The 25,757-nt window shown below is 61.0% G+C and overlaps 3 protein-coding genes across 4 annotated transcripts in view; 2 read left to right on the plus strand and 1 right to left on the minus strand.

Moving 5' to 3' along the window:
* Positions 1-12,241: 12,241 nt before the first annotated feature.
* Positions 12,242-15,537, minus strand: GRINA (glutamate ionotropic receptor NMDA type subunit associated protein 1). 2 transcript variants are annotated; one of them, XM_045895709.3, is made up of 7 exons: positions 15,380-15,537; positions 14,025-14,382; positions 13,815-13,927; positions 13,542-13,742; positions 13,274-13,402; positions 13,035-13,178; positions 12,242-12,954 (listed from the first exon to the last, which is right to left on the minus strand). In XM_045895709.3, exons 2-7 carry the CDS (start codon positions 14,356-14,358, stop codon positions 12,805-12,807), a joined length of 1,071 nt encoding a protein of 356 aa, XP_045751665.1. In that variant the 5' UTR covers positions 14,359-14,382; positions 15,380-15,537; the 3' UTR covers positions 12,242-12,804. The 2 variants fall into 2 exon arrangements, with proteins under 2 accessions (XP_045751665.1, XP_045751666.1); XM_045895710.3 differs by having other exon boundaries at positions 15,273-15,530.
* Positions 15,538-18,125: 2,588 nt separating this feature from the next.
* PARP10 (poly(ADP-ribose) polymerase family member 10) lies at positions 18,126-19,770 on the plus strand. Its single transcript, XM_045895553.2, is given in 8 exon segments — positions 18,126-18,286; positions 18,289-18,330; positions 18,413-18,457; positions 18,460-18,616; positions 18,618-18,649; positions 18,722-18,943; positions 19,031-19,241; positions 19,243-19,770. Coding segments are annotated over 8 exon segments (1,074 nt in total). The 5' UTR covers positions 18,126-18,156; the 3' UTR covers positions 19,478-19,770.
* Positions 19,771-25,391: 5,621 nt separating this feature from the next.
* PLEC (plectin) overlaps positions 25,392-25,757 on the plus strand; it is a 56,224-nt gene continuing 55,858 nt past the window's right edge. Inside the window, exon 1 of the mRNA XM_064587724.1 lies at positions 25,392-25,523. The gene's annotated coding sequence lies outside the window, so the exon portion shown is untranslated. The remainder of the gene's footprint in view (positions 25,524-25,757) is intronic.

Here is a 25,757-nt window from a genome sequence, read left to right on the forward strand (position 1 = left end):
AGCTGCTGGTTACACTACCAGCTTGGTGGGGAGGAGGTGGAGCTTTGGGCGAAGGTCTTGTGTCCGGCTTGGGTGTGTGCTGCTGAGACGGGGAGCAGGCGCCCATCCCCTTCCCAGACTGCGGGCCCCACCACCCGGTCCCGGGCTCTGGCCCCGGGCCTCTGCCCTAAGCCTCTTGTTCGAGTAGAGCGGCAGCAGCAGACTCGGGGAGCCTAGGTTCTCTCCTGGCTCTGTGCTCACCTGCCCCGGCCTCACCTGCCCCGGCCTCACCAGCTCCCGGCCTCACCTGCCCCGGCCTCACCTGCCCCGGCCTCACCAGCTCCCGGCCTCACCTGCCCCGGCCTCACCTGCCCCGACCTCACCTGCCCCGACCTCACCTGCCCCGGCCTCACCTGCTCCCAGCCTCACCTGCCCCGGCCTCACCTGCCCCGACCTCACCTGCCCCGGCCTCACCTGCCCCGGCCTCACCTGCCCCGGCCGCACCTGCCCCGACCTCACCTGCCCCGACCTCACCTGCCCCGGCCTCACCTGCTCCCAGCCTCACCTGCCCTGGCCTCACCTGCCCCGGCCTCACCTGCTCCTGGCCTCACCTGCTCCTGGCCTCACCTGCTCCCGGCCTCACCTGCCCCGACCTCACCTGCCCCGGCCTCACCTGCCCCGACCTCACCTGCCCTGACCTCACCTGCCCCGGCCTCACCTGCTCCCAGCCTCACCTGCCCCGGCCTCACCTGCCCTGGCCTCACCTGCTCCTGGCCTCACCTGCTCCCGACCTCACCTGCCCCGACCTCACCTGCCCCGGCCTCACCTGCCCCGACCTCACCTGCCCCGACCTCACCTGCCCCGGCCTCACCTGCCCCTGGCCCACTCATTTCCTCTTCATTCCAATTTTTTTTTTTAAAGATTTTATTTATTTGTTAGAGAGAGAGCACAAGCAGGGGGAGCAAAGCTCCCCGAGGAGCAGGGAGCCCAACGTGGGGCTCGATCCCAGGACCCCAGGATCATGACCTGAGCTGAGGGCAGACGCTTCACCGATGGAGCCACCCAGCCTCCTTTGTTCCAATTTTCTTAACTTTTGGTCGTTCTATTGAGTATGCGAGTGTCCTTTGGTGCCCAGATCTATTGGGCTTGGGTTTGGGGACAGAGCAAGAGTTTGCAGAGAGCAAGAGCTTCACCCAAAGCTTTATCCACACGACCTTGGATGATGTGTTTGGGGAGTGGGAGTTGGGGACTGAGAGGTGATGGGCTGTCTCCCCTGCCCTCTCCCTGCTCTTCCGTCTGAGCAATGGGACACCGGCCTCACTTCCTGACCCCACGCAGGGTTCGGTCTGCATCCCTCATGGGCTCATTAGGAATTCACTGCACACACATCTTCAGTGTCCCCACTTGCTTATGCTGAGTCAGGCGTCCCCACTTCTGGTTTCAGGTCACTGGCTTTGCACACTTTGTCCGCATTTGCATTTGCTTTCCGAGATTCAGCTCAGCACACCAGCTTGGCGAGCCCTCTAGGGATCTTTGTTCCCTTCTTGGCTTGGGATTCTTTGTAAGTTTCCCCGTAAAAGGCAAAAAGTTTTTAAAGAACAGGGACCTTCAGCCGGGAACCTGCTGCCCCCAGCCCTTCTGCTGTGTGTGCCGCCCCTCGGGGTGTGGGAGTCAGACCCCGGCCAGTGCCTGGCCTGGCAATCCTGGCTGTGCCGTCGCGTCCACACTGCCCCCTACCCATTTACAACGTCGGGCCGCATCCTGTGGCTGGCCAGGAGCTCTGGGAGGGATCTGCCCAGGCTGCCGCCGTGGGCACCTCCCCTCCCTCCGGTCTCCTTCACTTCAGACAACGAAGCGGCCGTGGCCGCTCTTCGTGGGCGCTCCCTGTGTGCCGAGCACTGTTGTAACAGTCCCTGGGATGGTTCGAGCCACCACCTCCTACCGCCCTCCGTGTCCAGCGCCGGGTTTCCCCCCGGGGCCCCTGGGCCTCCGTGGCCAGTCCAGGCTTCCTACCTTTCCAGCTCTCAGGCTCGGGGCTTGGTGCAGGCAGCCTAGTGTCTGGCCTGCTCTTCCTGCCTCCAGCCTCACCCCTTCTGGTGCAGCCTCTGCCACGGCGGCCCCCCCACGGGATCTGGGCTCTGCTCAGCGAGGAGTCCGGGTGGTGTCCCGGGAGAGGGTGAGGGCCACAGCATACCCCGCTCTGCAGCCTAGCGTCCGGCACCGGCCCTGGCTCGTCATAGGTGCTGGGTAAATACATGAACGCATTTTTATTTGACCTTTTTAAAAATGTTTTTTTCTAGAAGAATTCTCATGGGGAAGCTGGAGAAGCTATGTTGCCTAGCCGTAGAAACAGCCAGGTGCTGACTGGGCTGCTGAGTGTCTGAGCGTGTGCCCCTGGGCTTGTGCAGGGCCGCTGTCCCCTCCTGACGGAGTGCCCTTAGGACTGCGGATGGCCCTGGGACAGAGCAGACACATCTGCTGGTGGCCCAGGGCCCTGCCAGCCGGAGCCGGGAGCAGGGGCCGCAGGGAAAATGTCTCCAGGTCTTGGCTAGAGGCAGAGTCTTCTGGGATTGTGACTTGGTCACCAACCGCAGGGGCCCCATAGTCACCTCATGGAGGGCTGAGGGGAGACCAGGAGGCCTCTGTCGGTCCCTGGAGCTTGTCAGGTACAAACATTATTTGGAAGGCGGCCAGGAGGGGAGAGCGGGGCCGGCCTGCTGGCTAGGAACTCAGAGGCCCAAGGGGGTTGCTGGAGGCGTGTGGCGGGGTTCCAGACCCCAGACTCCAGGGCTCAACCGCAGAGCCGCCTCGCCCCCAGCCCTGACCCTCGGTTGATTCCTCCTCCTTCAGACCTTGGCTCTGAGCCACGCGTCAGGGGCCTCCCCTTGGCAGCATCGAAGGGTCACAGGCCCGCTTATGGCTTTATACTCGTCTGTACATCTAGCCCGTCGTCTGTCCGATGGGGTGACGGGGCCCCTTCTTCCTCCTGCCGTCTGAGGCCTAGGTGAGCAGCCTGTGTAGGTCCGCCTGAGTCCAGTGCAAGCACTTTCCATCCTCGCGGAGCCCGCGCGTGGACCCCACGTGTGCACCCCGCCCGCTCCCTCAGCCCCCAGGAGGAGTCCAACCTCTGCCAGCCCCCCAACAGCGCCCCCCGGGGCTCCGTGCCTTTGTGGACCGCAGCCCCTCCCCAGGCGCTGCCCCACCCCTCACGGTCTCCTTGGGGCACCATGTTCCTTCCGCGCCCACAGTCTGCGCCTCCGCCCTGGACGCTAGCGCTGGCCCCACGGCCCAGGGCAGACCCGGCTCCTGAGTGGATGACTGAACCAACCTTTGCCCCAGCCCTTACTTCGCTCAGCACAACGGAACTAGATGCTTCAGAAGGAGTTTCCATCAGGATTCTCTGAGAACACAGAGGGAAGTGGGGAGGCGCCGAGGGCCCGGTCTTGGGCCCGCTCTGGAGCTTGCCTTCTCGTGGCTGGGTGGTCACTGCAGGCCGGGCCATGTCATCTGTGGACTGGGGGTCACCACACCCACCCTCGCTTTGTCTTGAGGGCCCGATGATCCCTGAGGGTCAGTGCTGAGGCCAGAGCTTGCACGTGGAGCCCGACACCTGGTCACGGTTCCAGACTCCAGCTGCCTGAGCCCGGTGCTGCCGGAGGACAGGTGGCCCTAACCATGTGCAGGAGCAGGACGGTCTCAAGACGACGGCACACACCGGCTTGTCCTGGGAAGGTCAGCAGGCCGAGTGTCAGATATCGGGTTCGGCGAAGGACGAGAGCCCAGCCTCCCCGTGGCACTCACGCCTCCCTTCCCGGGGCCCGGGGGCCGCCCCGGCTCCGGGGCCTGCAGCCTAGTCCCCAGCTGGGTGCCTGGGCTCTGGACTCGGGGTCAGTTTTTCCAGCCTGCCTGGACCCTGCCTGGACTCCTGCCAGATCTCAGTGACAGGCTTGCCCCTGGGAAGCGTCTTCTCCGGCTGACGCTGTTGGCCAGCCTTTCTGCCTGGCTTGAGGGATCGTCCGTCTTCTCTTGTCCCTCCTTCAGCTGCATCGAAAATACAGAACTTCTCAAACCCGGTCTCCTTCGAACGTCCCGTGGAGGCCTGGTTTCCCGACACGAGACCTTCCTTGATTAAGCTCATTTGCTGGGTGGGGGTGGTGGGCACCTGCTTCGCCCTGAGGCGTCTTCTCGTCAGCCTCTTCTGCCACCGCGCGTGGGCCACTGCGGGGAGCCGTAGGGCCCCGGAAACCCTCTTCAGCCTGGGACCCTGGACCTCGGGAGGACGAACATTGCGCTTCAGGCGCAGGTGAGTGGAGGCGCTCTTGTCTGGTGCAGCTGGGACCCTTAGCTTGTCATGTTGTCACGCAGCTGGTTGAACGAGAGAATCCTCAACAAACAGGTGTGCATTGTTTCAGTGGGATGGATATATTTGGGAACAATTTGAGCATAAGGCAGGTTTGGTTTGTTTATGTGCAAATATGTCCCAGGCAATGTGAAAACGGCAAAAATTGCGCCCGCTGAACAGACCACAAAACACACTGGCTGAGTCACTGCATCCTGAGCCACACCCGCTCACGCCCTGCAGGGTGTCACAACTCCCCAACTCCAACCACCTGCCGCACGGCACGCGGGCAGCAAGGCCCAGCCCCGCCCCACCCCCGCCCTCCGAGGGCAGGTCTTCCAGTAAACACTCCCACTGCACTGTCTGCACCTCTTAACCCCTTCGCACACGTGGGCCACGCCACCAGCATATGTATTAGGCTCCTGCCATCTGTGGCTGCGGAAGGTCTGCATGGCCACCTCCCCCGTGTTTCTCACCGGTCTTTGGTCCTATTGGCTGTTCAGCCCGACTCCCCTGCTGCATGGCTCTGGCTGGTCATTTAATGGCCACAAGCCGTCGATTCCTCCCCTGAGCCACAGCCCCCTTGATCCGGCTCCCCCGTCTGTTCACCCGTCCATCCAGCAGCCCATGACCTGGGCCTGTCCCAGCTCTGGGCAGAGGTGCTCAAAACCCTAGGCACACAGTGTGGGCAAGACAGGAGGGGTGCCTGACCCAGCCGAGCGGTCTTGTCCATTCCCAGAGCACGCAGGCTAAGGGGGAGCCTCGTGGGCCTGCTTTGGAAACCTGCAGGTAGGGGCACCTGAAGGAGAATGAAATCCTGAGGGGAGGTTCCTGCACCAGGGCCGGGACTGGGAGGGAGGAGGCCCTGGTGGGAAGGGGCGTGGGGCACTGAAGCTGGGAGGAGAAGGAAAGGAGGGGTACAGAGGCTGGGGGAGTGGGACCTTCCAGGGGGCACGGTGGAGGGGCGAGTGGGCAGACGGACAAGGGAAAGGCTGTTAGAAATGGCACATCCAGGAGGAGGCCAGACAGGCGCTTGGTCAGACGTTGGTGGGAGTGAGCGAGCGAGCAAGCGTCAGGGCAGCTGGGGTCCCCTCCAGTGCCCCGGGCCTCCTCTCGGCCACTTCTCAGGGCCAAGCACCCCGATCTGAGCAGCTCGTGTGTCAAGGGCTAGGGACACATGCCCCCAGCTCACTGTCTTCAGGGGACAGAGTGGCCAGCCTTGGGAAAGCCGTCGTGCGGCCGTCGGGTGAGCGCACGGGAGCAAGGTGCGGGCGAGGGCGGCTGTGGGGGAGGCAGGGCTGGCCCCTGGGACCTTGTAGCAGCCACAGCTCAGACTGGTGCCGGCCACGACCACGGGCAGCTCATGGAGGGCTTTAAGCTAGGAGTGAGGTCATCCCGTGTTTGTCTGGTTCAAGACTGGACATGGGAGGCCAGTGACTGAGAGGCTCCTGCGGGGGGTTCAGTGGGAGGTGATGTGGGTCTCAACCAGGGGAGTAGCGCCCTGAGTCCAAACGGGGGCGCAGAAAAAAACCACCATCTTCTTTCACAGAAGGTAACACTCATCCTGGAAGGTTGGCATCCGTGAGCGAGTCACCTGTGGGAGGGCTGCTTTGTCTTCTTTAGGTGTTGCAGACGCTTCGAGGGGTCTTCCCCACTCCCGCATGTGCCTCCACATTGGACTCGGGAATGCCGCGTGCTCTGTAACTCTCAGGGCCGCACAACGAGCGCTAGATGCACTGAGCGCCAGGCATGTGCCATATGCCATCTGGGCATCGAGGTGGCAATGGTCGTACCCCGCACGCTACAGAGAATTACAATGGAGTCGGACGCACGGACCAACGGACAGGAAGCCACCCCGCGGCGGGCAAGGGCTGTGCGGGAGGGGGCCTGGCTGGTGGGGGTCGGGGAAGCCTCCCAGGGGGATGACTTCTCACTCTCTCGATGTCATGGGTCAGGAGGAGCCATCCAGGTTAAAGGAAGGTCAAGTGTGCACAGGACTGGGGCCATGCCAGGACCTGGAGCGGAGGGAGTAGGTGCAGCTAGCGTGTGTGAGTGGGAGGCCGGGGGGGGGGGGGCAGCAGAGGCCTTGGGGTCCTATCGGAATGTGGATCTCATCCTGAGCGGCGAGGGCTGTGGCGGGCTTGGTTCTCACCAGGGGCGGCACATTCGGGAAATCTGTGTGGGCTTTTCCTGTCGTCACCAGGACTTGGGATATCAGGGCAGCTGCTGAGGCTGCATGCTGGGCGGTTTGGGGCCACAATCGTCCTGCCCAGACAAGGGAGTGTCCCTGCTGAGAAACACCACACCTTCACTGTGTAGCCAGCAAACAGTATTTTAGTCTCCCAAGGCATTTTTTATCACCTTATTGTTAATTTTTCAACTGAACTACCTTGTGGTCTGAGAACAAGGCCGAGGGACCCTCGTCTTCTGTGTGTGTGTCACGGTCCCATGGACAGAAATCGGGGCTGTTTATAGGCTTTTGCAGCGATGGACGATGACACTGTGAACTGAGGTGGGGCTGGATCTCACCACCCCGAGATCACAACCTAACAATTTTAGGAGTTTTGACAAATGTACGTACCATATGACCACTGCTACAACAAGGCATAAAACATTTCTGTTACCCTAAAAGTTTCCCTGTGCCCTTCTCTAGCGATTCCGACCTCCCACCCATGGTCCTAACAGTCTTTCCCGGAGTTTTCATCATAGAGTGTATTCTTTTGTGTTTGGCTTCTTTTGCTCAGCACGGTGGTTTTGAGATCCGTCATGCGGCTGTGTGTAGGGTTAGTGTGTTGCTTTTTATGACTAAGTAGTATTCCATCACATGACGATCGCAGTGGGTTTATCCGTTCACCTGCTGTGGGGCATTTCAGTCATTTCCATGTCTGGCTACTATGAATAAAGCTGCTATGACCAACCATGTACAAATCTTTGGATAAAAATCTAGGAGTGGAATTGCTAGATCCTTAACGTTGTAAGAAGCTGCCAAGTTGTTTTCCCAAATGATTGTACCATTCTGCTTTTCCACCAGCTTCTCTGCATCTTTGCCGGTGTTTGTTATCATAAATCTCTTAGTTTGAGCTTTTCTAGTGAATGTAGATTGGCATCTTATTGTAGTTTCACTTGCATTTCCTTGATGACAAAAGATGTTGAAAATATTCACGTGCGGGACGCCTGGGTGGCTCAGTAGGTCGAGCGTCTGCCTTCGGCTCAGGTCATGATCCCAGGGTCCTGGGATCCGAGTCCCACGTCAGGCTCCCTGCTCAGCGGTGAGTCTGCTTCTCTCTCTCTGCCCCACCCCCTGCTTGTGCTCTCTCTCTCTCAAATGAATAAATAAAATCTAAAAAAAAACAAAACAAAAAACATTCACGTGTGTTTATTGGCCATTTGTGTATCTTCTTTTATGGGGTTCCTAAAGTCTTTTGACTATTTTTGAAACTTAGGTTGAGCATCTTCTAATTATGAAATTGCAGAAGCATTGCTCTGGTCTGGGCACAAGCCTTTGTCAAACACATGTACTGCAAATATTTTCTCCAAGTTGTGGCTTACCTTTTCATTTCCTTAACAGTATCTTTTAAAGAACAAAAGCTTTTAAGTTTATCAAAGGTTTTTTTTAGTGGTTCAGGTTTTTTGTGTCTTATCTAAGAAATCTGCTTCTTCTAGGGTCATGAAGTTATTCACCGAAGTCTTCATCTAAAAGTTTTTATAGGGGTGCCTAGGTGGCTCAGTCATTAAAGCGTCTGCCTTCGGCTCAGGTCATGATCCCGGGGTCCTGGGATCGAGCCCCGCATCGGGCTCCCTGCTCAGCGGGAAGCCTGCTTCTCCCTCTCCCACTCCCCCTGCTTGTGTTCCCTCTCTTGCTGTGTCTCTCTGTCAAATAAATAAATAAAATCTTTTAAAAAAGTTTTTATAAATTTAGCTTTTACATTTAGGTCTAGGATCCATTCCAAGTTAATTTTTGTGTGTGATGTGAGGTAAGGGTCAAGGTTCTATCTTTTTCTTTAATCATGGTATCCAATTTTCCATTACCATTTGTTTAAAAAACATATGCGTATGTTTATTTCTGGATTCTCTATTCCATTCCACTGATCTACGTGTTCCACCATAGAATTATTTTCGCTTTACAGTAAGTCATGAAATCAGGTGGTGTGGGTTCTCCAACTTTGTTCTTTTTTTTCAAAATTGTTTTGACTTTTCTACATCGTTTGCATTTCCATATACATTTTAAGATGTTTGTCAATTTCTACAATAAAGCCTGCTGGGATTTTGATTGGGATTGTGTTAAATTTCTATATCAGTTTGGAGAGAATTGACATCTTGACATTATTAAGTCTTCTGATCCATGAACATGGTACATCTCTCTATTTAGGGCTCTCCGCGCCTGCACCGCCAGGGCAATCCATACTGATCTGCCTTTTTACTCAAACCACTCCCAGGCTCTTCTCTGGAGGACTCCAGACCCTGGAGCTGCCCATGCTCGGTTTTCCACACCTGGCCTTGACCACTCATGACTCTCTGTGCGTCTTCTCTTTCTTCCACTTGGTTTCCCCAGATGTGCCTCCATGCATTCTCCTGGGCTTTGAGTTTTGCTGTCCACACTCCTGAAATGACTTCCTGCTAATGTTGATGCTGAGCCAAAGTCCTGAAGTCTAAAGCACTCTCTGTCCCCGGTCCTAGAACACGAAGTTCGTTCATTCACTCCACAGTTGACACCTATGGTGTGCCTGGGCCTGGACAGGGCGCTGGCCTGGGTGTTCAGCAAGCCGGGGTCCTGTGCCAGCCTCTCAGTATGGTTCTCCATGGCCACGGGCAGTGTTGCTTGGCAAGGAGTGTGATGGAGGCGTGCACGCTTTGTGTCTTTTCACCTTGAAAATGAGGACGGATTTAACGATGGCCTATGGAGATAAACATTTTGGTTGAAGAATACATTAGCCCTCTTTGGCCTTAGTATAGTTAGTAGCCATTTCAGTGCCCTCCAGTGGAAGCCCACTGGACACACCAGCAGGTGTGCAGGCCGGGCTTATCACTCACTGCAGTGAGGGGACCTCAGGCGACGGGCAGCCGGGGGTCCCAGGACTGGGGCTAGAAAGGACCTACCGGGGGTTGGGCTCCCTTGGGTGAACTGGGGACAGCTACGGAGGCAGGGCTTCACTCTGGGTCGCATACTGTCAGGAAAGGGGGTGTCCTGTGCCTGGGTGTCTCAATACCTCTTCTTTGGAAGGAGGGCAGGCCAGAGGGGTTGGCTGTCTATAAGCAGCACAGCGCACTGTTGGTCTTTACGCCTGGACGTTGCCCTTGTCTTGTCTATGTCCACACGTGATTGCGGAGGGAACTTGTCTGATGCTGGTGTTGTGTGAAATTGTTTATAATCTGACCAGCAGAACACTAGCGCCTGGATCTGAGTGCCGTGCCTGCTCCTAGCAACACTGGGGCTTTGCTCATAGGACCAGGCCAGCCCCCAGAGGTTGGAGGCTGTTTCCTTCCTCGGCTGGAAAAGCAACAGTGCTTCACCCACAATTGCTCCCTGAGTCAGCGTGAGCACCTTCTCTACATCCTCTTTCACCGGTTCATAGCTGCCCCTCCTTCTCTAACCTGGGAGGGATGCAGCAGTGAGCAGGCCACGTTCCACTGGCAGAAATGCCCTGCCGGGCACGCCTGGGTGACTCAGTCGGCTGAGCGTCCGACTCTTGGTTTTGGCTCAGGCTGTGATCTCAGCGTCGTGGGATTGAGCCCGCATCGGGCTCCCTGCTCAGCAAGGAGTCAGCTCGAGATTCTCTCTGCCCTGCCCCGCCCGGCGCTCTCTCTTTCTCTCAAATAAAATAAATAAATCTTTAAAAAAGAAAGAAAGAAAAATGCCCTGCCTGTCAGCCTTGCCCCGGGCCCAGCCTGCTCCCTCTGTGGCGCTGCAGGCCGCCTCCTAATGCCCGCGGCCCCGGGCCCTGCTGTACCTGCTCCGAGCTCCTCTCTGGCACACCTCCACGGCTCCTTTCCTGCTTGCTTCACCTGTGCACACCTCATGCCTTCTGGACATTCTGTTGCTGGGCTCCTCTGGAGTCCCCTGCTGGAGTTCCCTTTACCTACAGGGCCTCGGCTGTGTGCGGCCCTGGGCTTCCCTCTGGCAGCAGATGCCTCTTCTCTCTATCCCCTGGCCTCATGGCCGTCGCTGTGCCCCTGCACCACACCTGCAGACCCTCGCTGCCCCCAGGGAGCCTCCCCCCAGGGTTAGCTTAGCGGAGAGTCTGTGTTCCCAGAGCTCCTCGAGAAAAACACTCTCCTTGCCTGTCACACTCAGCGGTATTATTCCTGAGCTCCCTCCACCTCAACTGATGTTCCTGTTCACCATGTCAACACTCTGGGGTTCTTCTCAGCATGAAACCCTGATGGGTCTGTGAGCTGACATGGAGCAGATTCCTGCTTGCTTAGAGCATGGGCAGGGCAGAGAGTCCTGGCCGGGGAGCTGCACCTGCTCGAGGAGCCAGCCACCAAGGGGTGGGGGGGTGGGGGCTGCATTGCCTGCCTGGTACTTAGCAGGTGGACACAGCTGAGGGGCACAGTGCCACAGGCAGCCACGGGGCAAGGCGAGCTGGACTCCAGGAAGGGCCCAGGGGTGCATGCATCCCTGCCCCAGGGCAGTGGGGCCTGCCTGGGTCTCAGGATGTGCAAGGTCAGGCCCAGGGGTTGAGCGACGAGGGGACAATGAGAGGCCAGCTAAGCAGCCAGCAGGCAGATGGCAGGGCCCATGGGCCAGGCAAGGACATGAACTTCATCCACTGGCAACTCTCAGAGAGTTTGAAGCAGGAGGGTGGTGGGATCCGTGTTTGGAAATAAACCTAGCAGGCAGAGGGCGGGTGGGTGTGAATGGACAGGTGAGCATGAGGCCTTCCATGCAGGTGAAGGCGGGTAGGACAGACAGAGGACAACCCTGGTTCTGGCCGGGCGGCCGGGGTGGAGACCATGGATGGGAGAGGACGCGGCAGCAGCAGGTTTGCGGGGAGAATGGACTTGGGGCAGGTGGGCCACGGTGGAGGTGCCCTTAGACCTTGGCAGGGATGCTTGCTCGCAATGTGTGAGTCCCTTCACGGATGCTGGGGTGATAGGCCAGTTACAGGGGTGAGGGGTGTGGGGGGGCAAGGGGTCCCAGGAGAGGATTCTCAAGCCACACTAGATGGAGGGTCCTGCAGAGGGGAGGCTGCAGTGAGCCAAGGGCAGGGAGGTCCTCTGACAGATCTGGGCCCTGGGCAGTGCAGGAGCCCCTCTGTGGGGAGGGTGAGGATGTGGACAGCTGGCTGACCTCTGAATGCACCTCCTAGAGCCAGGGTGGGTGAGGCAGCAAGGGGGGGCTGGCAGAAGGTGTTAGAGGCAGGCTGAGGGACCCAACGGGCCGAGCCCTCAGGGTCTTTGTCCAGCTTCCCTCCAGAGGCTCCAGTCTGCAGGTTTCTCATGGGGAGGGCAGAGGGACCTGTGGGGCCTTGTCTGAGCCCGGCCCAGGTGGCACGTCAGGTGCCCACTGATGGGCAGAGCCAGGAAGAGTCTGCTCTGGGGCAGGTCCGTGAGCTACGGCGTCCCTAGGCCCAGAGCAAGATGGTAAGAGTCTCATAAGACCCTCTGCCATGCTGTGCGGTTTCAGGATCGAGAGGGAAAGTCAGGCCATCTATCTCCATGTGAACCAGGCACCAGGCTTAAGCTCCAGAGGCCTCCAGGTCCCTGTCCGTGTCCTCGCTCGGTGCGCGCGGTGCCCATGACGGGGCAGGGAAGGTGGCAGGGAGGGTGATGGAGTGCACACGAGGAGGCCTGGCTGCCCTCCCTGCCCTTGACCTCCCCTCCCGGCAGCCTAACCTGCTCCCACTCCCTTTGCCCTGGTGGTGCCACAGCCTCCTCCCCACCCCCCCGAAAAAGCGGCCAGGAGAAGGATCACAACGCAGAGAGCACAAGGTCCCATTTATTGGAATTTTAAAGACAACAAGACGAGAGGAAGGCCTCCTCCCGCCCTGAAATAGTCTCATCCTCTCTGCCCTAAGGGCTCAGCACAGGGACAAGGCCCTCACCCCTCAGGCCCCCCAGAGGGCAGCACTCCAGGGCGGGGGTGGGGGTGGGGGGGACTCTATGCCAGGCTGGGGTTGGGGGCTGGAACAGGAGGGGAGACGTGCACCCTCACCTCTTGGCTCGACCCCTCTCCCCTGGGACCTGGTGTTGCCCCCAGACCCTGGGGTGGGCTGGCAGACAGGGCTCATGCAACAGTGAGTGGGCAGGAGGTGGCCTGGAAACCGGGCCCCCACTGCCCTTTGGCGGGGCCAGAGGGCGAGAGGGGGCCATGCTGGCCGCAGCAGGTCCACACAGAAGTATCTGCAGTACACACAGGAGGGTTGGGGGAGGCCCTCAGTCCCGGGCTGGGCCCAGGGGGGCGCGAGGAGAGGTGTGACAGTGTTGCCCTAGCAGGGGCAGGGCCCAGGCCAGCCACGCCGCCCGAGTGGGGCCCCGAGCACAAGCTACTCCTTGGCGCGGCCGATGATGGTGAGGATGTACAGGAAGATGTTGATGATGTCCGTGTAGAGGTTCAGCGCGGCAAACACGTACTCCTCCGGGCTCAGGGACAGCTGCTTGTTTCCCAGCAGCAGCTGGGTGTCCACTGCCAGGAACTGGAGGCGGTGGGCAGCACTGGTGAGGGACAAGCTTGCCCGCCCGGCCCCCCCGCCCGGCCGCCCACCCCCACACTCACGCAGGTGAAGAGCAGGGCGCCCAGCGAGGCGTACACGATCTCCAGGATGCGGTTCCGGATGAAAATGCAGAGGATGGCGAAGATGACCAGCACCACCAGGCTCACCAGCAGCACGCCCATGCACGAGGTGAAGTCGTAGCGGGTCTGTGGGCACAGGGGGGACAGGAGGCCCTGGGTGCCAGGCCCCCGCAGGCGTCTGGGCCCTGGGGGCCAGCAGCCCCGCCTTCAGGGGCCCTCACCTGCATAGAGAAGATGACCACCGTGAAGCAGACCGTCGTCGTGATGCCCACAGCCATGATGACCGCCTCAGTGTTGTAGAAGCTGGCAATCATGCCCACCATGTAGGACAGGCTGACGGTCAGGATCGACTGTGGGGACACGGAGCCTCGTGTGTGGGAGCCGCTGCCCACCCCTGCCCCCACCCCACCCCCTCCTCCTGTGGCTACAAAGTGTGGTAGCGTGGGGGGGGGAGGAGGGAGGGCTGCGGGGCCCAGGGGCTGGGGTTACCAGGGCAACGAGGTTCCAGGGATGCTTTCGCCGGAAGTCTCCACAGCAGCTGAGGACAATGAGGGAGATGAAGAAGACAGCATAGGACACATAGTACGTCCACACGTTCTCCCGGACGAAGCCCTTCACCTCGCCAACAAAGGTGAACACGGCCACAGTGGACAGCGTCACGGACAGCTGCAGGGTCAGCACCAGGAACACCTAGGGCGGGAGCCAGCTCAGAGCCCTGCCCAGCGGGACCCCTGCCCCACTCCCCCAGTCTCTTTCGCCCACCTTCCGGATGAAGGCCTGGCGGATGCTCTTGTCATCCCAGTTGGTGGCAGGGAAGTCCTGGTTGTCGTAGTAGGACGGGGGGCCCTCTTCATGGTAGTTTCCATGCTGAGGTGCTGAGGAGCAGAACGGGCTGGGTCAGCACCATGGCAAGGCGTCTGGAGCCCCTTGAGCCCCTCACCCCCCACCGGCTGCTTCCCCTCTACTACTCACAGTCAGGGTCCTGTGCTGGGAAGGCCTGTGGTTGTCCATAGGGGTTGGGGGGAAAGGGGCTCTGCGGATACGGCCCCTGAGGGTAGCCCCCTTGAGGGTAGGGACCCTGAGGGTAGCCTCCTTGGGGGTAGGGGCCCTGAGGGTAGCCCCCTTGGGGGTAGGAGCTGGGGCCCTGGGGGTACCCTGGCTGGCCATATGGAGAAGGCTGGAAGGGGGCTTGTGGGTAAGGGGCTCCAGGGTAGGGAGGCATGGAGGGCTGGGGTCCCCCAGGATATCCAGGGTTGGGGGGAGGATAGCTGTCTCCAGACACCAAGAAACTCTTTTCATGGGGCATGGCCTCAGATTCTGTGGTCTCCCCCTAGAGGAGAGAGAGAGAAGTCAGCTCTGCAGTGACAAGTCCCCGGAACCAGCCACCGCGGCCCTGCCCCACCTGCTGCAGGGAACCAGGACACAAAGGGGGGGGGGGGCATTCATGACTTTTGCCCCCAGGGCCATTGGCAACCCTAGAGCAGAAGGACCAGGAGAGCCAGTGGGGACCCGTTAGCTGGGCCTGGGGCTTCGGAAGGAGCCGTTCTAAGACGACCCCAAAAGTGGAGGAGGGGACAGGCAAAGCGATGACTTCGTCAGCTTCGGGATTTTTTGGTTTCGGTTGTTTCTTAGGTGCAACTGGGGGAGGTTCATGACCGCCGCTGGCGTCTCCCGGGTCAGAGCTCAGCCCGGATCGGGGCTGGGGGCGCGGTCAGGGAGGTGTGGGGGTGTGCCCGGACCCTCCCCTTAGCCACCCTCCCCTTAAGCAGCTTTAAGGGGCCAGAGCCGGCGGCTATTTCTATCCCAGGAAATCCCCAGGCCATCTGTGAGCAGCGAGAGCCCTGACCCTTGTCCAAAAGCAGGCCCGACTGCCCCTCGCTCCCAAGGTGGGGGGCAGCAGGCCTGGATCGGCTGTCGGAGTGCCTGCCTGGAGGGTACGCCAGGAACAGCGGGGTGCGGGGGTGTGTGGGGGATGGAAGCGACCAGAGGGCGTGCGGGGGAACAAAGCAAGCGAGACAGAGAGGCGGGTGGGGGCGGCGGCCACGGACCCGCACCGAGGGCGGATGGGCCCCGCTGCCCGGTCGGGGGGCGCTCGGGACACGGGTCGCTGCCGCCCCCGCCCCTCGCCGGCCCACCGGCCGGCCGCTAGCCGCCCGCCGCCGCGCCCGGCCCGAGCGGGCGGAGCGGGCGGAGCGGGCAGTGCGCCCCGGCGGGACCTACCGACTGGCCCACCGCGACGCCGCTGGTCTGCGCAGGGCCCGCGCGGGGGCGGCCGGCCCAGCGGCCGAGCGGGTAGATACGCTGCTGCGCTCGGGCCAGGGACTCACCACTCGCGGGGCGCCTCCGGAACGGTGCGCACGGTGTCCGGTGCGCGACCACGCGGTCGATGGCCGCTGCGCCCGCACCCGCGCCCGCACCCACGCCCGCACCCGCTCGGCGGCCGGCTCGGCTGGGCCTGCGCCTGCGGCTCCGGAGACGCTGCGGGGCCTTGTGACGGGGCGGGGCCTGGGGGCGGGGCAGGGGCGCGGGGTGGGCGGGGCAGGGGCGGGGCCTGCGGCTAGGGAGACGCCGCGGGGCCTGGGGGCGGGGCGGGGCCTGGGGGCGGGGCGGGGCCGGGGCGGGGCCGGGGCGGGGCCGGATGGAGTAGGAGCGCGGCTGTGGGGCCGGGCTCTACCGGGAACTCCGGGATTCTTGCGGTTGGGTCCTACCCGCTGTGGCCGCCTTGCTGGCTCCTTTCCGAGTCCCAGGCCTGCACCCTGCGTCCCGCACTGTCCGCCGAAGTGTCGGCTTGGGCCGTGGGGGCTGAAGATCCTAGAGGCAGAGGCCCGGCCTGGCTAATTTGGTTCAGGGAGTTCCTAAATCTGGGATGTGCTGAAGCTGCCAAGGACCCTCTATGCCTCCATGGTCTTAAAACACCACTTTCCCTTTTCTCTCGCCCTTTCATCCGAGTCTATCCCAAATCAAGAGGCCTGATCCTTTAATTGCCCCATCCTCTCTAGCGGTCATCGAGACCAAACTAGACCTTTTAACCTTCCTGTCTTCACCACATCTTCACAGCTTTAAAGGTGGCGTTCTTAGCCCTGTTTCATTGCCAGGACTGGAGATCAAGTCGGCTTCTTCCCCTGGCTCCAGCCGTGCTCCTGAGGACGGCTGACTGCCACGGCTGGGATGTTCTGTAGCAGTGCCCGGGGGCCCGTTCTTGGAGGGTTGGCCTTGCCCAGACCCGCAGTCATTGGGAAAATGCTCTGTCCTGTGCCCATGGCGTGTTGGTTCGCCGTGTCAGACCGGGGACTAGTAGGGGAAGCTCTGAGCTCTCACTCTTGCACATGTTGGTGTTACAAACACACCCGTCACAGCTGGTTCCAAGCTACCACGAGTTTAACAGCTGGTTCACAAAAATTCCTGAAAACTTAGCCACCTGTCATGGTATGATCTGCTCCCGAGTACTGCTTGCCTATGGCTGGCCCTGTACAGCAGGGTTTGATGTAACATGTAAATTATACGGTGTGCTGGAAGGTGATCCGTTCTACAAGAAGAGAAGATACAGGGCAGGCAGGGATGGATTCAGGTTTGTAGAACCAGAAGCTCATGCAACTTAAGGGGCTCACTTTGAGAAAAATAATTAAAAATGACAACTATGAAGTTGAGGTCAGGGCCTTGGTCGTTAGGGACTTAGGTTGAAGTTAAATCTACCAAGAAGAGGGTGGTGAGGGGAGTCATGGGGGGTGGTAGCTGGCTGGCTCTGTGGGAGAGGCCCATCCTGGCAGAGGGAAGGGCCACTGCTTGGGCGCTGAGGTGGGGAGGCTGGAGGTGGTTGAGCAGGGGGAGGATGGGGACAGAGAGGGGATTGGGGCCTGGCTAGGCCGAGCCTGGCAGGGCCCCCAAAGGACTTCGGCTTTTCGTGTGAGTGACTCTGGCTTTTCCCATGGCCCAAGCTGTGGCTGCCACTTCACAAGGCTCACCCTGCCCTCTCTGTTGAGGATGGACAGTGGGGTGGGGTGGGAGTGGCCGAGGGAGATTAAGACAAGAAGTTACTGCAGTGATCCAGGAAAGAGATGATGGAGGCTCAGGGCAGGGTGCTGAGTGTGCAGCTTGAGGTGCAGGCTGGACAGGTCCTCAGTCCCCCGGAGGAGGAGCAGGGGCGGGCTGAGGGGTGGGTGAGAGGTGGGAGATGGACAGCAGCAGTGGGGGCCCCTCTGAGAGGCTGAAAGCGGATGAGCAGGGGGAGGGGCAGTCGGTAGCAGGAGCGCAGGTGCATTCTAAGGTGGATTCGAAAGGCGCAGCCTGGGGAGGCCGGGCACCGCCTTGGGCCCTGTCTGTGCCTCCGTTTCCCCTGCTGCAGCAAAGTGTCTCCACCTGCAGGGCTGGTTATGATGACAGCGACGACGGTATCGGGCGGGAAGACTGGCGGGAGCGCAGACCAGAGAGCAGAGGATGGCTGTGCTGGGCGGGGTGGTCCAGGGCAGGAGCTGCTCCCCTCGGCACGCAGGCAGCATGAGATGTGGTCACCTGCTAAGGGTTTGGGAAGACTTCAGGCAAGAGATGACTGCCAACCTCAGCCAGGAGCAGGCTCCGGGGAAAGTGACAGAATTTTGAGGTTCCTGAGTGGGGGGCCAGGACTCAAGACCCCTGGTGGATTTAGTAGGGAGGGTGATTGGCCATTTTGAGGTTCCCAGGGAGAGGCCAGTGGGAGTAGAGGACCACGAGGGGCCTCTCTCCACACCCTCACGGCCTGTGAGCTGGGGCTGGTAGGCTGCACTGAGGGGTCAGCCCTGGCCAGCACCTCCCGGTCAGCTAGGGGCTCTTTGCAGGCTCAGGGGCTGGGGCTGGGGTGGAAGATTCTGCAGGAGGGGCCTGCCTGAAGGAAGGAAAGCATCGAAGAAGTGGTCCCCTAGCCCCAGCTCTGCAGGCCCCACAGTATCACTTGGGTTTTCCTGTCCCAGGCCTTCTGGCTGCAGAGCAGGCTCAGGGGTCCTGGCTGAAGGTAGGGGCTGGGGCAGCTCAGGGCCTGCAGAGTGTAAGTTCTGGATGTGTCCCTCCCCCACCGTGATGGGGGGATCATGGTGCCACTACCCTCCCCACCCATATAGGCCTCAGGGTTGCCATGGCCGAGGTGGGGGTGGGGGGGGCAGCAGTGGTGCTCAGTGGGCTGCCCCCTGCCATCCCGAAGGGGCTGCTCATGCCCTGCTTCGAGGACCGCCGTCGCTCTGGGGGAGGACCAGTGTTGAGCTGGCAGAGCTTGGCGGAGGGGGCACACTCACTTTTCAGAAGTCTGCAGGTGAGGGGGCTGGTGGAAGGGGCGGCCTGAGGGCCCTCTGCTGGCTGTGGGCCCCGACGCCCCACTCCACCCCTGCCCACAGGTGCAGGGAGGGTCTCGGCCTAGGAGGGGCACATGCTCTCCGGCGCTGGCTGAGCCTTAGGCCAGCCCCACCATGTGCCCCTGCAAGCCTGCTGCTCCCAGGACCGCCCCCAACACCGCCCCCCCAGCAGCTAGAGCAGCACAGCCAGACCCTGCTGCGAGCCACGGGGCACCCAGCGCAGCCCCGCTGTGCCCTTGACAGTCCCTGCCCAGCTGCCCCAGCCCCTTTCTGAGGCAGGTAAGATGCAGGATTGGGGCAGACGTGCCTGTTGGGGGGACGCTCGGAGCCGAACTGCACCGTCCCCCACAGAAGCCTGAGTCCTGGAGGAACAGGCCTGGGCCCTGGGCCTGGAGGGGACTGAGGTGTCCCAGGACCGAGCTGTGCGTGTGGTGGGGGGTATCCCCCCTGAGGGCCTGCTGCTGCAGGACCTGTACCTGGAGACTGAGCCCCGCGGTGGCAGGGGACCCCTGGGGGGCCTTTGCAGCCTGCCTGGGCACCTGGGCACAGTTGCATCCTTCCAGGAGCGGCAGGGTGAGGGGAGTGAGATAGACTTGGTGGCCTACCCCTCCCTACCCCTCAGAGCCCTGACGGGCCTTCTGTCCTTTCCTTTCCTCCAAGTGGCCGAGTGAGTCCTACAGCAGGAGTCCCAGGGGCAGTGCTCAGAGCTGAGCCTGGTCCCCCACTATGACGTCCTGGAGCCTGAGCAGCTTGCCAAGAACACCGGTGGAGGGGACTACCTGGTCAAGTTGGGGCCAGGGACCACCGAGCATGCTCTTCTGGAGGCTGGAGGGCCAGTGAGGGCATTGAAGCGTGCAGGGCTGGTGACACTGAGGAGGCTCTGAAGAGGAACCAGGGCAGACAGGAGCCTCCCTGGGGACGGGTCCCCTTGGGTCTCTTGGACAGGCTGAGCCAGTCAGCTTGGGGCTCATGGGGTCACTGGGACAGGGGGCTGGTGAGCCGGAGCCCATGGGGTCTCCAGGCCCAGTGGGCCCAGGGAGATGGCCACAGGGTCTCTGGAACAGGTCCCCCACACACCCTGCAGCCCCCAGACCGCACAGGCAGTGACCAGGAGAAGGTGAGACTCCCTGGGGACCCCAGCACATCCTGTGGCCCTTTCTTGACCTCGCCTTCTACCCTGCCCTACACTTGCACCTGTTTTGTGGCCCTGTACCCTTCGCCTTCTCTCCATCTTTTGCCTGACTTATCCTGTACCCTGGCTGGGCTTGGCCCCTGACCCCGCATCTCTCCCAGCCCCCAGAGGAGGTCTGAGCGCTGCAGGCCACCCCGGAAGGCCTGGGTGGGAGGGCTGGCTGGCTATCTCCAGAGCTGGGGGCCAGGCAGAGGACTCTGAGGAGCAGCCAGAGTGGGAGTCGGTCTCCAGGGCTGGGAGGGGGCCCAGGTGGCCGCAGGAGGAGCTGCCACGCTGCAGTGAGCCCTGCAGGAGGCAGAAGACGAGCTCGTGGGCGGGGGAGCGGGTGGCCTGGCTGGTGGTGCGTGTGGCCTTCGGGCAGGATGTGGCCGAGCCAGACCGGGCACTGGGGACTGCCTTGGAGGTGCACGTCCAGGAGGTGATGGTGGGGTCCTGGGGCAGCATGTGGCCTGCAGAGCTGGGAGCCCGTCTGAGCCATGCCGTGGTGTGCGTACTGCCCCTTGGGGTGACAGCACCGTTCTCCAGGACTCTGGGGCCCAGCCACCTAGCAGTGCCGCCGGCTGGCCCCCCGCATCAGGGTTTGGCCTTTCTCTTGGCAGCTTCAGGCCCCACCTGTGAACCTGCACCCCGGCTTGGGGAGGGTGGGGTGGGCCAGTGCCCTAGGCATGGCCCGGACCCCCTTTGTCTGCAGGTGCCTCAGCAGAAGCTGAAGGGTCCTGGGATGGGATGGGGGTCTGGCTGAGAGTGGCAGGAGTCCCGGATGGTGCTGCGGGTCTGCTCTGACACCTGGCGGCTGCTCACGGCGGAATCCGCATCGTCCAGGTGAGTCCACACTCTTGCTCAGACAGGGCTCATGGCACAGAGCCTGCGGGCTGTCCCTCTAGCCTATGTCAGGGTTGGGGGACGAGGCCCCAGGGGCTCGCTAGCTCTGGTCCCTCCTCTGGAGGGGGAAAACAGAAGGGCCCGACGATCTGACAGGCCCGAGCAGGGGTCCCCGTTTTGCTAATTACAGCCCGGTGAGGGTGGAGGGTGGGACTGCAGACCCGGCTCCTTGTCTGAGGCATGGGGTTGGGGCGCCATCTCGTGGCCACTTTGAGGATTACTCATCCCGCAGGTAAGGTATCTGGCGCGGTCCTGGGGATCCCCCCGCCGCAGCTGCCCCAGCCCGGAGAGGGCTTGCTGCACTGTTTTTATTTGCTAAATGTTGCAACTCTGAGCATGGGTGTGTTTCATTTTTTTAAACATTTTTTTGAGATTTTATTTATTTATTTGACAGAGAGAGGGAGAGTGCAAGTAGGCAGAGTGGCAGGCAGAGGGAGAGGGAGAAGCAGGCTCCCTACCGAGCAGGGAGCCTGATGAGGGGCTCGATCCCAGGACCCCGGGATCATGACCCGAGCCGAAGGCAGACGCATAACGACTGAGCCCCCCGGGCGCCCCTATGCATGTTTCAGACAAACACTGGAGCCACGGTGGGGGTGGGGGGGTGAGGGGTCAGAGTGAGCCTCCGCCTATCAGGCAGGGGGAGGGAGAGGCTGCTGAGCGCCTCAGGAGGCGATGGGGGCGTGGGGGGTGCGTTGCACGGGCAGAGGGAGAGGCTGAGGAGGAGGCTCTGCTGGCGAGTGTGTGTGTGGGCAGTGCCTGGAGCTGACGCCGAGCCCGTCGAAGAGTGACCGCCAGGTGAGGACGGGGACCAGAGCAAATGAGCTCGTCAGGTGAGGAAGGAGGGCAGGTTGAGTGCTTGCCGTGTAGACAGGCAGGAGGAAGGAGCCGTGCAGAGCCCAGGCCAGCCAGGCACTCCTGACTCTGGATGCACAAAACTGGGGGTGGGCCGGGCAGCGGCAGTGACCCCCGGCGGGCAGCGGCGCAACTTCCGGCCCTCCCCAGGCTGCGCACACCGCTCTTTTCCTGCAGGTGGTCGCTCCAACTTTAGAGGGGGTCCCTTTCCTCCCGGTTTGGACTCAGCAGCTCTCACTTCTGCTCTTCGGAAAGAGAGGCGTCGCCCGCACTCCCCTGGCGGGTTTTGTTAGCTACACGCTCTGGATTCTCCCAGTCGGCGCCTGCGAGAGTTCAGATGGCACACGTGAACTTGCTTTTCATTAACAGCTTCGGAGACTGTCTCTCGACTTGCTCTATGGAGGATGAGGAGAACAGGCTCCCCTTCTCCTCTCCCTTACAGTTTGGTCGGTTGCATTATTTTCATATGTCATCAAGGTTGACAGGTGTCATTTTCTATTCCGTGATTACCCTGAGGCTCCGCGCTTGGGCCATACTTTGGTGGATATATAATGATAATGGAAAAGCATTTACCATTGAACCAAAGAGGAAACAAGGAAATGAAATCCTAGTTATTAAAACTGTGTTGCACGATGGGGCGCCTGGGTGGCTCAGTTGTTAAGCGTCTGCCTTCGGCTCAGGTCATGATCCCGGGGTCCTGGGATCGAGCCCCGCATCGGGCTCCCTGCTCAGCGGGAAGCCTACTTCTCCCTCTCCCACTCCCCCTGCCTGTGTTCCCTGTCTCGCTGTGTCTCTGTCAAATAAATAAATGGAATCTTTAAAATAACAACAACAACAACAACAACAACAAAAACCTGTGTTTCACGAAAGAGAATTATGCGAGGGTTCAAAGACCAATGGTTCTTTTTTTTCTTTTTCTTTACATAGGCTCCACGCCCAGTGTGGGGCTTGAACCTTGAACTCATGACCCTGAGATCAGGAGTCACAGGGTCTACTGACCGAGCCAGCCAGGCGCCACAGGACCAGTGGCTCTTAATATTGATTGACTGATTGATTTGACAGAGAGAGACACAGCGAGAGAGGGGACACAAGCAGGGGGAGCGGGAGAGGGAGGAGCAGGCTTCCCACCGAGCAGGGAGCCCGATGCGGGGCTCGATCCCAGGACCCTGGGATCATGAGCTGAGCCGAAGGCAGACACTTAACGACTGAGCCACTCAGGTGCCCCTTAATTTTTTTTTTTACTTTCATTTTTTTCCCCTGTGTTGGTACTCTTTATGCTCCCTTGTCCCCTTCCTGCACAGATTCTTTGTCTGTTTAGTAATCTCCTTGAGTGGCTAGTCAATATCTTGGACTTTCACATTTATTTTGCCTTTTACCATTAGAGGTAATCTACAACTGTAACTGGTGTAAACTTGTTTTTCAAATGAAAGTTGCTGTGGTTTGAGACATTTCTTTTAAGTTAAATAAGCACAGTGAGATCGTGCATATCTTTTTTTTTTTTAAAAAAGATTTGATTTATTTATTTGAGAGAGAGCACATGAGAGGGGGGAGGGCCAGAGGGAGAAGCAGACTCCCTGCCGAGCAGGGAGCCCGATGCGGGACTCGATCCAGGGACTCCAGGATCATGACCTGAGCCGAAGGCAGTCGCTTAACCAACTGAGCCACCCAGGTGCCCAAGATCTTGCATATCTTAATATGTCCTTATTTTGTCCTCATTAATAGTTTAGGTGGATATAGTGTTCAGGATCAAACTATGCTTTCCTTCCGATCTCTGAAAGACATTACCCTTTCTCTTTCCTCTTAAAAAACTTTGTTTTTGGAAAGTTAAAAAAAAAAATCCATCTATGGTCTCTTAGCATCCAGTAGTATTGGCGGTGAGCATGTGGAGTTTTTCTAGGATTTTTTTCCCATTTGCATATTGACTTAGGGGTGTGTGCCTGTGTATGTGTGTCTGGATACTTCCGGAGTTTTCTTTCGCTTTGAAAGTGGGAGTTTCCTTTCACTTTGAAAGTGAGAGTTTCCCCGGCAGGGAGGTGCCAAGGATGTATGTTTTGCCATTGTCTTTCTGGGCCTTTTATGGATCCTTTCCACCAGCAGATGCCCCGCTCAGGGCAGGGAAACTGTGCTCCCTCACTGGCTGGGGCTGGCCACCTGTGCGCCACCTTCCCGAGGAGGTCCTGCGGGCAGACCGGACACCCCTGTGCCTCCACCCTCCCCATGGGGCCCTCCCAGTCCCCATCTCCTTCCTTTAGCTCTGCACTGGGGGGCAGTTCCCTAACTCCACCTCCTGACCTCATCACCCAGCCTACCCACTGGACTCCACTCTGAGATTCCATTCCCAGTGTTTTCAGACTGGTTCTTCTCACACAGCAAGTCCTGCTGCATGGATGTAATTTCTTTTGCATCCCCCTGAAGAGATGAGTTAGAATTTCTTCAGAAACTGTTTGAGCCGCTGAAGTGGCTCCCGTGAGGCTGGCTGTTGGTCTTCCCGGTACTGAGAGGTCCTGTCGGCAGTATGGGCACCTAGCTCAGCTTTGCCCTGCAGAGGCCTGGCTGTGGGTGCTGAGTTCTGGGGAGTGCTTGGGTTTGTCCACCTGCAGCCCTCCCTGGAAGGACCAGACTTCCCTGGAGGGAGCAAGGCTTCCCTGAAGCTGTCCAGTGCCACTTGGGGCCCCATCCAGGTGGCTAATGTCTGCCCAACGTCTGCAGCTGGACAGAGCATGACTGGAGCTCTGCCATCTCCCCAGACCCTGAACTCCACCAAGAGAAGGCTCTTGGTTTCCAGGCTCAGGTCTGCGGCGGGGTGCCCAGGGGGTAGGAGGGTCTCCTGAGAGCCTGGCTCTGAATGGCCTTCCGAGGGTGGAGCATGTGAGTGTCTGCTGCAGAGCAGGTCCGAACCCCACGGGGAGCACCCGGAACAGCCCCCTGAGAGAAGCCCAGGGGAGAGGTCCCATACCACGGCCCATCGGCCTGGGCAGTCCCCGACATCTGTGCGCAGGGCTTCGACCATAGCTAAGGAGGCCTTAACAGCGAGGCCAGATGGTAGTCAAGGGCTCTGCCCACCCTGGACGACCTTGGCCCTGGTCTGTCCCCCTGCAGGCACACTCTATGGGCAGGAGCCGCCTCCCTGCCCCTGCAGGGCCGCTACTTGCCCCCCAACGCCGATGGCCACAAGGTGGCGTTCGGAGCACGGGAGCTGACCGGTGACTAGGGGCAGGGTCCTGGAGGCCTGTGGGAGCCCCCCCGCCCCCCACTGCGGGCCCCTGGCCACGTGTTCCCGCGCCAACAGCGCAGTGCACTGCCTCCGCCAGGCCAGCATCTTTGTCATCGTTCATGAAACTGAGGCGCTGACCACCCACCTCACTACTTGCAAGCACGTGCCCTGGGCTTCCCCAGGGGACTCCTCTGGGCACTTGGGCCACTTCCCAGCCTCCTAACCCCCCCACCTCAGCCCAGTCCCTGGCTGCCGGCTCCCTGGGCTCCCGCTGCGCGCAGCCCTACCCGCCCTCGGCTGCCTGAGTTGCCCCTGGGGGCGCCCCTGCCGCTGGCTGCGGGGCGTGGACAGGCGGGTGCGGACCTGGAGGACCGGGGCTGTGTCCGCGCTCGGGGCCGGTACCCGCCGGAGCCGGCCCGGCCACCAGGGGTCAGCAGAGCCCGGGAGGAGGGTGGGCCAGCTCGACCCCGCCCGCCGCGGCCGGACCCAGACCGAGCGCGACTCTGTTGTTCGCCTAAACGTCTACGTGAAACCAGGCGGCGGGGCCTGCGGGACCTCCGGGTCCGACCTCTGCTTGGGAGGTGGGGGCCTCGGCGTGGCTAGGGGCGAGGGCCGGCGGGCAGAGTCCGTGGCTCCTTTGGGGCAGCCTTGAGCCGCGGGCCGAGGCGGGACCCAGCGCGCACCCCTGCGACCCCACGTCGCCTTAGTGACACGCACGCTACCCAACAACGTCTCCTTGCCGACCCGCCCGCCCTGGACGCGCGGGGAGGGCTGCGCCTGGCGACGGCGGCGCGCGCTAGTCGGGCGCTGCGGGCCGAGCGGAACGCGCGCTCCAGCCCGGCGCCTTGGTGAGGCCCCGGCCCGGCGCGCACCCGGGCGCTGCGAGCGCACGGGCGGCGCTCGGTGGGGGCCGGGGCGGGGCTCCGGGCTCGCCCCGCCTGCGCTGCCTCCGCGGCTCTCCCGGCCCAGCAGTCTGGCTGCGGCGGCCGAGCCTAGCCGAGCTGAGCCACCAGGCACGTAGGACCGGGGCCGGGATGGAGAGGCGCGCAGCGGGCGGGAGCTGCGAGGTGGGGTTGGGGGCCCTACGGCCACAGGCGTCCCGGAACTAGGGGCTGCGTCGCGGCCCATCCTCCCTCCGGAGGACACCACCTCTGCGCGCCCAGGACTGCGGAACTGGGCGGGCGGTGCCCGGAGTGTGGGCAGGAAAGGCTGCTGGGGAGGCGCGGCTGACAGCGGGGCGCCGGCCG

This window comes from Mirounga angustirostris, unplaced genomic scaffold (genome assembly GCF_029215605.1).
Source record: "Mirounga angustirostris isolate CCGP_5_RB_7025 unplaced genomic scaffold, mMirAng1.0.hap1 SCAF_4, whole genome shotgun sequence".
NCBI lineage: Eukaryota > Metazoa > Chordata > Mammalia > Carnivora > Phocidae > Mirounga > Mirounga angustirostris.

Bases quoted from the DNA above. Each gene is read 5' to 3' on its own strand.
- GRINA (XM_045895709.3), bottom strand. From the start codon at position 14,358: ATGCCCCATGAAAAGAGTTTCTTGGTGTCTGGAGACAGCTATCCTCCC. The intron at 13,928-14,024 runs GTGAGTAGTAGA...TCTGCTCCTCAG, and splicing joins CCCAGCACAGGACCCTGACT to CACCTCAGCATGGAAACTAC. The intron at 13,403-13,541 runs GTAACCCCAGCC...GTGTCCCCACAG, and splicing joins CCTGGAACCTCGTTGCCCTG to TCGATCCTGACCGTCAGCCT.